The sequence below is a fragment of the Strix uralensis genome, chromosome 3 (genome assembly GCF_047716275.1).
Source record: "Strix uralensis isolate ZFMK-TIS-50842 chromosome 3, bStrUra1, whole genome shotgun sequence".
In the NCBI taxonomy this organism is placed as follows: Eukaryota; Metazoa; Chordata; class Aves; order Strigiformes; family Strigidae; genus Strix; species Strix uralensis.
Window position 1 is genome coordinate 124,642,022 of NC_133974.1, and position 11,980 is coordinate 124,654,001.

The window sequence follows — 11,980 nt, forward strand, 5'->3', positions numbered from 1 at the left end:
GTGTTTAAATTTAGTACCTTTTGGCTTTGCTACATGAAAAACATGGGCCTGATGGCTAAAACTTAGCTTGTCTTACACTTTACTTATTCAGATCGCTGTTCAGCTTGTTCACGTGGGAAGGATCAGGTCTTCTATTGTTTCCTGGGCACTGAATTGCAGTCCTTGTTATAGTGCCTGATGATAAAGTCACATCTCCCAAGAAAGACGTTTTTGTCCGGTGAAGTGCAGAAGGCTGAACCCTTGCAAGCGACACTGTCTGGCCAGCTGGGAAGCAGTTGCAGACACTTGGGTTTTCAGTGCTTCGCCTGCTGGACTGTGATGGGCCGTTTTCAGCCCCTTTTTGCAGACTTAACTATCAAGATGCTGATGTCTGTTACGGTTTACAAATGTGTCGTTGAAAAAGGTTTCTGCTCAGGGTATGTTTTCCCAGGGAGAGGGCTTGGTTTTTTCCAAGGTGTTGTCCACCATACTGTTGCACTAGAGCTTTGTGCAGGTGTCACGGTAGCTACCCACGATAGTCAGGATGCCATGTGGTTCCTCAACTATGGTATATCCAGGTCACCCAGAAAGCTTTAGGGACATTTTGTGACCTGAAGCTGTGCTCAGAGTGTGAACCAGCCCAGCCCCTCATCCCCATGTCGGGGCCCCGAGCACCTTCCCAGCTTCCACTACTGAGGGAGGAAGGCTTATATCTCCTGCTGTTCAGATAAACATCGTTAGTTTGGACTTTGTTTTCTGGACAACACACATTAGTTGTGTGATGAGGCTTTTATTGGCAATTACGTGATTGCTTTTCCCTCATGAAGTTACTCACGCACTGACACAGTCCTTTGGTTTAAGAAACAAGTTTATTGGTGAGACATGGTATATTGCCATCTTCTGAAGTTACCTCAGACTCAACTTGACAGCAGATCTTGTCTCTTTATTTAGAAAATGTCTTTGACAAGATTGCAGCCTGTGCCATTTGGCGATGCTTTTTCCTCTTCTTGTGCTGGGCTTAATTTTCCCATGTTCGTTTTCTTGCACTGCTGGTTAACAGCATTCAAAGACTCTTAGGTTGCATGTTTTAAAGCTGTTTTTATCAGCATCCTGGGGTTTTGTTGTTGTTTACAAACAACATAGAAGCTGAGGTGAGCTACGCTTCCTCATACCATATCAGTGTTTTGCGTCTGTTCAGTTTTTCATACTGCTGTTGAGAAACAAAAATCAAAATACTGAAACGTCATTATCTGGCTACTTTAGAAATTAATCCAATAACAGTTTTGGAAGGTTTCCATCACAGACCTGATACAAAATTAGTGGTGAGTGTTAAAGATTACAAATTATTTTTAGCTCATGATATGTTTTTCTCAAACACTGGCCGTATTGCACAAGGACTGCTCCAGTTCAGACCAGTGGCTCTGGGCAGTCAGCACAGCACTGTCCCTCAGCATCAGTATGTGCCCAGTTTGAGAAGGCACGTGAGATGTCCATCCCCCATCCCTGAGATGATAAGCTTCATTTTCTAGGAGGGGTTTTTAATACATTGGGGACCCTTCAGTCATGTGGTAAATATGGTTTTTGTTTTCTGTGGCTTGCTTGCCACAGTCCTGGATGTCCAGTAATCAAACTCTCACAAATCTTCTTTCCCGCTTGTGGTATTCTGTTTAATAATATGCTATCTGTAAAGTGGGCTTCATTTTTCTTTACTCTTAGTGAATGCTTTGAGAAGAGAATTAATCTTGTCTCTTCTCGAAGAAGTCAAATATGTTCAGGATCGAAGTCAAGGAAGCGCTGGCTGTGGACTTGCTGACTTCATTGCATACTCCAGCAATTCATACATGTTGAACATAGACATTTTGCTGCTGAAGCTTTTTAACTGTTGGAGCATGGCTCCTTGTGAGCTCAAGAGAATGCAACGCAAACTGCTAATGCAGTCTAAGCATATAGATAATACTTTTATTAAAGTATATTAATGAATACTTTTGTGAATAGAGCAGCTATAGCTAAATAGTGTGTGTTTAGGGTGCAGCAAAAGCTGTATTTTGTGAAATTATCGGCCTTGTAAAAATAAACAATATTATAGCTTAGGCATTTACCAATTTGGTTTTTATTAGTTCTGAATGAAAGTACCTATTTCTAAGAATTCTTTATTACTTTAGCGATAAATCTTATAAAATGCAAAAGTATTTAATGATTACTGTTATTCAGGAAATTTGGAATTCATTGCAAATTTAGAAAAATATTCTGCTACTTTGTGCCTATTTTATTACTAAGTTTTGCTGCAAAAATAATTGTTATCCCCTCAAATGATACTTAATTCTTGAAATTAGTTGTGGGTACTCTCTGTCTTTAAGAAGGGAGAAACTGATGGTGTGCACTATTTATCCAGCTGTCTTCTCACTCCTGCCATGAGTACTTAACCCATATGCAAATAACCACTTGCACTTAATTTTACATTGTTTTAATTAAATGCATCTCTTCTTCCTCTAATTCTCTAGCTTCAGACATTGGTCATTCTGCTGGTTTTCAGGGTCTTTCTGGGAAAAGTTGATGACTTGTCCTTCACTTGCAGAGGTAAATTATGAACTACTGTAAATTCCTGTTAAACTGAAGCCTTATGAATCTGCTGTTAATAATTTCTATTTCTGACAATGTATTAGATAGGAATGCATTGTATATCATTAAAGCAGGCATGTATTTCAAAGCAAGAAACATGCAAAGTATGGAAATCACCAGCAAGTAGCTTTGCAAGGGTGCACACCGGGATTTAATAAGGGTTGTTAAAACTGCGGCTACACGAAAAGAGTCTTTCTTATTAATGTGTCAGCCAATATAAGTGGTGGTATTTGGGCCAAAATAAGATGGTCAGGGAACTCAGAGGTGAAGTTTTGTCAATAAATGTGATATTTTAAAGTAGCACAGCAGATGGACATAGTAGACTGGTAATTACAAATTTGGGTTGATTTCTAGGATTTGGGGTGGGGGATATCTATTTTGAGTGAGATGCCCAAATCTGACAGTGAAACCAGCTCCATACACCTATAACAAAAGATTCTCTGACATGTTTGGCGTGAATAAACCATGGAGTTTTATTATCAGTAAATATCCTCGTAATGAAAGAGGGAATTTTTGAAACATGGAACTTGAAGTGAACATTTAGCAACACTTTGGAGAAAAGCAGATTGTTCAGGCATGGATGTTTTAATGAAAAGCCCCACTGAAAGTCACGGTCTTTTCCTGTGTTAATTCTGTATTTTTCACAGTCACCTGTTACTTAAAATATTTTCAGTTTTGGGTCTGTTCTGGAGCTTAATCAGAATGCTCAATGACAAGCTCCAGGGGGAATATTTGTAATCCTGTGCTTTGAGGAGTGTCAACAACCAATGATCCATGACCAGGTTGAACTTGTGGAATTGTTGACTGTAATATATCCTACTTGAAGAGCTAATTAACCATTTTCTGGCTTTAATTTCTGACACCGTATAGCTCAGGCAGCTGCACTTCTGAGCTGGAACTCTGTTAGGAGCCTGTAGGTTTGGTAGTTTTGAGGAAGATAAAACTGCTATTTTTATTTCTAATTCCTTTGGCAGGCATAACATTCAGAGGATAAGGAGGGAACGATGCTTATTAAACTGAATAATTTGTTTTGGTCAAAACTCTCTTAAGGGCAAGCTATTCTTAGAGCTTTATCTGCATCATGAGTTAACTAAGGTGTTTTTAAGCTCACTCCAACAGGAACAGGGATTGTTTTACCAGCAAATGTGAACAATTTTGTTTTGTAACTTGAAATCTGTGTTTAGTTACTCTGTCAGTGTTTTTGTGGATCACAGTTGTGAGAAGATTCAGGATGTAGATAGCAAGGGAAGCTGCTAAACAAATGCACGCAGGGAGCAAAATTGAAAGGGTTATGGAGATGTATTGTGCCTTTTTCCACATTGATTGCCCAAAATAACTTTGCTTTTCATGTTAGAGAATATTGATTGTTTTAGATAATTTGCTAATGATACAATAGCTCATCTGTGTTTAATAGCAGGAATGAATAAACCCAACCCAGATTGCAACATCAGCCTCAATTAAACGTAATAAAGCCTTCATTAGCAGATTCCACAGATCTCCATTTCCTAAATTTTTTAGAACAAACATCTTGACAGGCATCAATAAGCAGAGTTATAAAAAATAAATGCTGAAGCTCTCTGGTGATGCTAAGCTAATTTCTTATGTACAGAAGGATGAACTACTAGGGCCCAAGCCGGTATGTTGCAGCCCAAGTGATCTCATCAAATGAAACCAGGGGTTTCTCTTCTCTCTCCCCGGGCACTTCTTAACCTGTACACTGAGATTCCCAGATAATATTTCATAAGTGAGTTTACTACCAATCTTTTGAAAGATAGCACATCAAATGCGATGTTGATTAGGATATTGAGTGCCTTGCTTTGTCAATCTTTAACCCATTAGATTTTCCAAGATGTGCAGGTAATAATTTTTTCCAAGAAAAAAAATACTGACAGGTACTTCAAGGCTTAAGAAAAACAAGTTTTTGTAGCTTAAAAAAAAAAAAAAAAGTAATTGTTGCTAATGAAGCCTTCAAATGAGAGTAAAATGCATTGGAGCAAGTCACTTCCACATCAGCGTAGGGCATTACAGTGGCACTTCTTCACTCTACTGAGAATATTCAAGCCTTGAATTAATCAAGATTGCCGAATGTAATAGCAGAAGTTTGTAGTCTCAGATTTGGGTTGTATTTTGATTTTCTGCCTTTTAATGGGTGTGGAAAGAGCACTCCGATTAGAGCTCTAATTTCAAAAGCATGCACTGTAAGAACTGAAAAACAGGAGAAATCCCTTTGTCAAGCCAGATACTTTCCTCACAAGTACTTGGTTGATGCTCTCATGCACCCATAGGCATGCCTTTTAAAAAAAAAAAAAGTGAAATATAGGTGAAAGGGACTTAAAATTCCTTCAGGCTCCTGGAACAATGTCTGGAGCTGCAAACAGGAGCTGGTCCCATTGTTTTTAGTTCTGCCTATTGTTTCCCTGATCATTAGTAATCAGCCCTCTCCCTGCACAGAGAGCTTCAAAGAGCTTCAGAAACCACTTGCTTGTTCCTTGATTTGGATGGGAGGAGGGATGGGATTGCTTGCTGCCGAGACTTCCATTTTCTAAGGTGGCAAGTCTCAAATGGAGTTTTCTTTCTGTAGATTTGAGGATCTGAAAGATTCCATGGCCATAATCTTGGCTCCTTCACATCTCTTCACCTTCCACCAAGTTTTAAGATGCAAGGCCTATCTTGCAGCTCTGAAAATTCATCCAAGCTGGAATTTGGCTGTTAGCTGCCATTGCCAGCTTGTATTGATCCCTTGCTAAACTATGATTTAAAAACAAGTCCATTTACTTAAAACCAAGTCCAGTTGTTGTCATCTGACAGAGGCAATTATTTGTGAGATTCTTCCCTGCTTCTTTAAAATTCTTTTTTTTTTTCCAACGGAAATCATTGTGGATTCTGAGGTACCATGATTAATGGATGGCAAACATCTAAAATTCATGTAAAGCTCACTCTGAAGGGTAAAAAACAAGTGTCGCACAAACATTTATGCAAGCATTAGTTCATCACCAATATAAACATTCTTATTCATAGCAAGCATCATCTCAACAGCTCATCTCAAACATTTTCAGGTTCTTTTTCTTACAAAGAGGGAACTATAGTGATATTTTTGGAAACTCGATTATAGACTAGACACACTGATCAAGATGAAATCCACGTACATTCCGGTTTCCTGTAAAGCTTATCCAACAGGTTTGCAATCTTACACAAACTGTTCTCACACTGAATGTGTTATGGCTTTGTATAATATGAGACTGATGCTATGTCGACAATTTTTAAAGCAGAGCTGGATAATCCATGAGCAAAACAGGGCATTAGAAATTAAATGACTAATGACTACTGATGCATTACTGAATTTCTGGTTTTGAAACTCTAAAGGTAGTTGCTTGCCCTGTGAACTGGCATCTCTGTTTCAAATAACTGGACCAGCTCAGGCTTTAAAGCAAAAGCTTTGTGTGAACTTCCTACACACTACTGAATTAGGTTAGGGATGTTTACTTTCCTGTGCGGTCCATACAGATAGTGCAGAATATAAAATTCTGGTAATAAACCCAGTCGTTGATTAGATATTTAAAATATACTCATGCCTTACCGTTCCCTTCATATGAGTGGGGTGCTTTGTATGTGCCTTCCTGCCTGTGCTTTTCCTAAGTGCTCCAGGCACATGGCAGGGCAATTTTAAGAACTTGTTGGGTTAAGCAAGAGGAAACTTCTAAGAAGCAGATGAAGAAGATCTCCAGCAGAGTAATTCAGTGCCATGGCTCTGTCATCATGCAGTGGGAGGTGGCAGCTTTCTGAATAGCCCTTTCTCAGAAAGGGCCATCAAGAAGAAGCCCTCCATTCTCCAGCCAGGAATCGTGTTTTATCACATGAGGAACAAAACTCCTGAAAGGTCTGATGATGTTTCAGGCTTTTTCTGATGTGTGCCATTTAATGATGAATACTTTAACATATTAACAAAACTTTAAAGTCATGCTAAGACAGTGAAGAGTATTTCTTAGATAAGAGGCTTTGTTTAAAGACTGCTTCAAATTTTGCTTTTCCATCCTAAGTTGTATTGTGCTTCATGGAAATTAAGTCTCAGATGGCTCATTTAGATGCCCTATCATGTCTGCTTGTTCGCTAAAAGAAAGAAGATACATGCTAATTTTGATTTCTTCAGCCAGAAGTCTTTCATGTGCGTTAGACAGTTAGATCTGTAGTGCCTGAGGTTAGTGATGTAAAAGGAGCAGTAAAGGTTCTGCAGGGGCTTTCCTATCTCCCAACAAGAAACATTTATGTATTTACTTCAAAGAGTGCTGCCTGCTTGTGTTACCTATGAAAACATCAAATGAAAGGCAGCAAAAGCACCTAAAACAATTCTTCCTTTGGTGGACCAATTTGGCAAGTTGGAAAATTGCTGTAGTAGAGTTTTGTACTGACTGGCAAATTGTCTTCTTCCCAAAGTGAAACCATAGCATCCTTCATTTACTGTGAGCTGCTATGGTTACCAGCTCTAAGGATAGATGGGTTCTCTGTTCTTTGACCTTTACACCTTTTTTCCCTAACAACCTTTTTTCCTACTATTGTTTTCCTTTTGCCTACACCTGTTCCTCTTCCCCTCTTCATGCAAAACCACATTAATAATTAACATTTGTACATGTGGCTGAAAAAATGTCTTTTCAAAGCTGCTTTTAGCTGAGGCATAAGTATTAACCAGCAGATCCACCAGTAGCTGTAGGATTGCTTTTTAAATACTGCTGCTATTAAATGCCCCAGTTTTGCATTTGAGAGGTACTGGTCTGCCATTTTGCATTTGGAGATGCTCAATCCATGGATAATGGACCCAAAAAGTGAACAGCAATATTAAGTACAGAAGTGTTGTGATCTCAAAGTGAGTATAGACATGCCAGTATTAAGCCCCTTTCCACTTATTATAGCTTTGGATGGTGCCTGGAGCGTGGGATCATCTTTTTGAGTTGTGGAGCTCAAAATATTTTGCTGGAGGTACTGGACCCTTAGGAAGCGCCACACGCAGGTGGCTCTAAAGCAAAGCTATGAACTTAGTTTTCTTTGTTAACTGTCCTTCATCTCTTGGAAGTGGTTCAAGGATTCCAGGATAAAACCCACTGCATTAGGCACATTGAAAACTTGTAAGAAATGATCCCTAGTTACCAAACTACTAATGGAAAGCAACAAGGGAAGATTAAGAGGAAGAAACAACTTTTTTTTTTTTTTTTTAATAATAAATGCCATTCTTCTACATTGTTTTTTTCTTTCCACTGTCTCTCCTGTGATCACATAGTCACCCTGGTAGGAGTAAATGTTGCCTTGCAATTTGAAAGTAAAGATGCCTTAAACATACACCAAAGGCTGTCCCAAGGAAGGGGTATTGTAATCAAAGCAGCAAGTGGTGGTCTTCTCTGTTTCTGCAGAGACGGAGAGATGAGATATGCATCAGAAAAGCTAAAATAGAGAAACTTGTAGTATCAATGATGTAAGATAGAGACCAGAGAGTGTATTCCACCAGTGTGAAAAAGAGGAAGATGCATTAGATGGAGTGTTAGATTTAATCCTCAGCCAGCTGCTTACTGACACTCTCGTTATGGGACATTCTGGACTGCAAACCGAAGTGTGATGTTTAAGCCAACAGAAGGAATAGCAAGCAGCTCTTCTCAGGCCTCATTATACATTTATAATATTTCTGTGCTTTTAACACTGGCGTTAGAGCCATTGCTCGCCACTAGAAAATGTCAGCCAGTCACAACCGCGATGCCAAGAAGTTATCAAGGGGGATGTTTCAGATATAAATCAAATGTAATGCATTCAAATGATTTATTTTTGCAGGGACTCTGGTGCCATCTTTTCTGAAGAAGAGATGTGAAACTCAGCTTTGTAGAGAATTTATTTTTTCCACTTAGAAAATTGTTTCCTGCTGTCAGTGAAGAGTCCCAAAACGCCTGCTCTGAATCACACAGAGACAAGCCATGTCAGAGAGAGTCTATGACAGGAGGAAAAAGTAGATCACAGACTAAGCACAAAAAGTTGCAAACTGAAAGGTATCTTTAGGGACAAATATCCACTGGGCTCCACAGTTCAGATTCCCCAGTAAACTGAATCTTTTTATTTCTGTAAATAAATTCAGACCCAGGTGAGCAGCTGCGCTGGTTGCTTCCCCTGTTTTGGAGCTGTCGGCTGATGGCACATGTCTGTGCCTGCAGCGAGCTCTCACTGCGGCAGCGTGTCTCGCAGGTCAGCGAGGGGACGGGGAGGGATGATGTAACTGAAACTCTAAACATATAGTGTGTTTGGAGTTTTGTTTTTTTGGTGTCCCCCCCAAAAAAAAAACCCCAAAAAACCACAACTTGATTTTGCCCTTTGTATCTGAAAACTAAGAGGACAGTGATTAGAGCTTTTACCTGAGACAAAAAATTAGTAAGGCTGCTTTTCTGGCCATTTTATCTAGAAACAATAAATCTCACTGAGCAGAGTGTATCTGTCCTTATGGATGCAGCTATTTTGAGACTGAAGAACTTCAGGTGATGCTACCAGCTCTTTAGACCCAGGTACCAGGGTCTTTTTGCTCCTGCAGTAGTTGTATTTTAGTGGGTGAATCTGTAGAGATTAGAACATCAAATGCTGGATCCTCATTACAGTCAGATAAATGGGTTATAGCTGGGGAAAAGTATGGTGATTCATTTTTTAATGAAAAGAAATGGCTTCAGTTCTGTTCTGTGTCTGGTAATATACTATCTTCTAAATGTGTTATCTTGAAAAAGTGTCATCCCACTTTTAAATGCTACATTTTGTTATTTGAACTTACTGCCTTGATTTTCCAGTATGAGTATTCCTCTCACAGGCTATTATTTTTAGATGCTTAAGACTCTTGTTTAAAAATAAAAAGTATGTAGCTTGAAGTTAAACACAGCCAGATCAGTAAATAAGAATAATTTTTCAGTGTTTCCATCCCTCCATCCTTCCCATCCGGTGCTCCTGAAGGGGATCTATATTTCTATTGTCCCTGATGAAATTGTCTCTAGTTATTATACCCATTACAAAGGGGTGAGGGGATGGTCCAGACGGCCTTTATTGTCTTAATCCTGTTCATGAATGATTCAAAGAACAGTATCCAGTTCCTGGAAGCTCTAGGGCTTCGTTTTTAATTTTGACTAATTGTTTTCTTGAAATAATGAGCAGCGATGACTTCAGAAAGCAGTCTTCTGGCGCTCAGATCATTAGTGACTCACCGTATCTTTAGTAACAGTTAAAGATATGCTTCACCACAGTTTTAAAAAGTCCTGGTCATTTTGCTCACAAAGGATGTGTAACGTACGGTAGGAATAGGTGGAGATGATGTATTTCCTTACTATTTCCTATTCATGGCCATTTTGAGACACAGAATCTGAGGCAACAAAAAACTGGCAAGAAAAAGGGAGTTGCATTAGAGGACTGGTCCAGATGGAAAATATTGTCTGGGATGGTTTTTTTAACATGACCCTCTTGCCTCCTCCTTAACTCCTCTACAGTGATGCAGTGCAAGTACCACTCCATGTTTTTGAGGCTTATGTATAGCGGGAGCACTAAAGTTAGTCCCCTGTTCAGGAAGACTTCGGCTTTCTTGGAGATTTCAATATGGAGATTTCATTGCATGCGTTCTTCAGGAGCAGTGCTGGAGGACAGTGGAAGGAGGAGAGTGCATTATCCACCCAGGGTACCATGCGGGAGAGGTTTCCAGCAAGGGAAGTCTCTCATCACTTGTCTCAAGTGATGTGTGGACAGGTCCGTTCTCATCCCTACTTGTTTTTTTTCTTGAGGAGAAGTCATGTAGGGCCTCGCACTGTCTGAACTTCAAATTCATCCATGAAGTTGCAGCTAAGGATTGACCACTGAGTCTTTCCAGCCCGGGTGTGACTGCACTCTCCCAGGCCCAGCTCCCCATGCAGTGGGGCAGTGGCTGCCCTAAGCAAACACCTTCAAGCTCTTAGCCCGTCATCCAAAATGTGTTTTCCCAGGTGCCAGTTAAACTTTTGGTCGAGACCTTCCCACGTGTTGGCTATCATGTATACTTCCCAGTGCCCGTGGTGCCCCGAAGGCCAGTGGTAAAAGACTGGCTGTGTTCATCAGCTCTTTTTGGAGAAAGCCACCTGCCACAAATAGCACACACAAAAGCTAGTCGGGGATCATATGGATGACAAAGCTTGATGCAGAGAGGTTATCACATCAAAAGCAGGACCTTTGGCATGGTTTTCACAAAGCTTTGGGGTGGTTATGTGACAGGAATGGAGAAGAGCTTTTTATTTTTGCAGGGAACATTGACTGGAAGTGGAGACAAAGAAACGTTGTCCTGGTGTTTGATTCTGTGTTGTGTCTTGCTGAACAAAACTCAGTGCCTGTAGGTATACGTTTGTGGGTGCATATATACAAAGTGTGCATATGCACAGGCACGCATTTCTCAGTCTACGTCAGCTCAAGAGCGAACTCTTAAGAGACCCCAATATACAGACTAACCATCTAAGTCAAAAAGAGGTGGTGAACTGTGACAGGGGAGCATGCATTTGAGGAGTAATACAGGACTGCCTGAGAATTCAATGTCCCACGCGCTTGGGCAAAATGTAGTGTCGGGGTGGTCATCATCAGTATAATTCTGCAGACATCTCTCAAATTGGCCTAGTTTCAACTTCAGTAGTGACCATGTCTTTTGTAAGGTCAAAAAGTTGCACAGGATTGCGTAATGTTATGGGGAAAATTATAAAAGTCAAGGATATGGTATCCCCCGTTCAGTGAAGGTCAACTCTTCTTGAGTTAGGCAGAGTTTTGCCAGGTATTGCAGACATTTTGCTATTAGTCCTCCCAAAGAGTTTGCATATCTCTAAACCTTTTTTTTTTTAGTTTGCTGACATGGGGGTTTTTTAATGATATCTAAAACTGCTGTATCAGAATTTCCTCAGACCTGATGAGATAACATATAAAGAAATACAGAAATATACAGAAATACATATTTCTGTGTATCAAGGCAGCCAAGCCAGTATACCCATCTTCAAAGACAACCACTGAATGGTTTGTCCAGCCTTTCTTCCTTCCATCATTTGCAGTATGTTGTGAAATTGTATTGAAAGGAACAGTGTGATAAGATAAGCCCAGTGAGGTTAAAAAAGAAAAAGTCAAGTCTAATGTTGTCTGTACCTATTTTATTGTTTAAAATTCAGCAGTGACCTGAAATCTGTATCAATCCCTTTTCCATAGCACGGGATTCAACAGCACATTAGAAGATATTCTTCTGGAAAGCACCTCTGGGATTTTTTTCAGCAAGGGTGTGTTATTCTGCACCAGAAATGTATTTGATTTCTTCATGTGAATGAATGGCTTTGTTAAAAGTTATAGTGGAAGTTACTTTTTTGGAAGTTATTCTTTTGTTATT

The 11,980-nt window shown here is 39.8% G+C and overlaps 1 protein-coding gene across 9 annotated transcripts in view; it reads left to right on the forward strand.

Annotated features, from left to right (window-relative positions):
- COMMD1 (copper metabolism domain containing 1) overlaps positions 1 to 11,980 on the forward strand; it is an 80,142-nt gene that overhangs the window by 48,063 nt on the left and 20,099 nt on the right. For 4 of the 9 annotated variants that reach the window (XR_012628339.1, XM_074864292.1, XM_074864291.1 and 1 more), the window contains exons 3-5: positions 2,481 to 2,556; positions 10,869 to 10,954; positions 11,806 to 11,896. The exons of 1 other annotated variant lie outside the window; for it this stretch is intronic. Coding sequence is in view for 4 of the 8 variants with exons in the window: in XM_074864292.1 (XP_074720393.1) it covers positions 2,481 to 2,556; positions 10,869 to 10,954; positions 11,806 to 11,896 (253 nt within the window). In the remaining 4 variants the exon portion in view is untranslated. Of the gene's footprint in view, positions 1 to 2,480; positions 2,557 to 10,868; positions 10,959 to 11,805; positions 11,897 to 11,980 lie in introns of all 9 variants that reach the window. 4 more of the 9 variants (XR_012628341.1, XR_012628340.1, XR_012628342.1 and 1 more) reach the window with 3 other exon arrangements.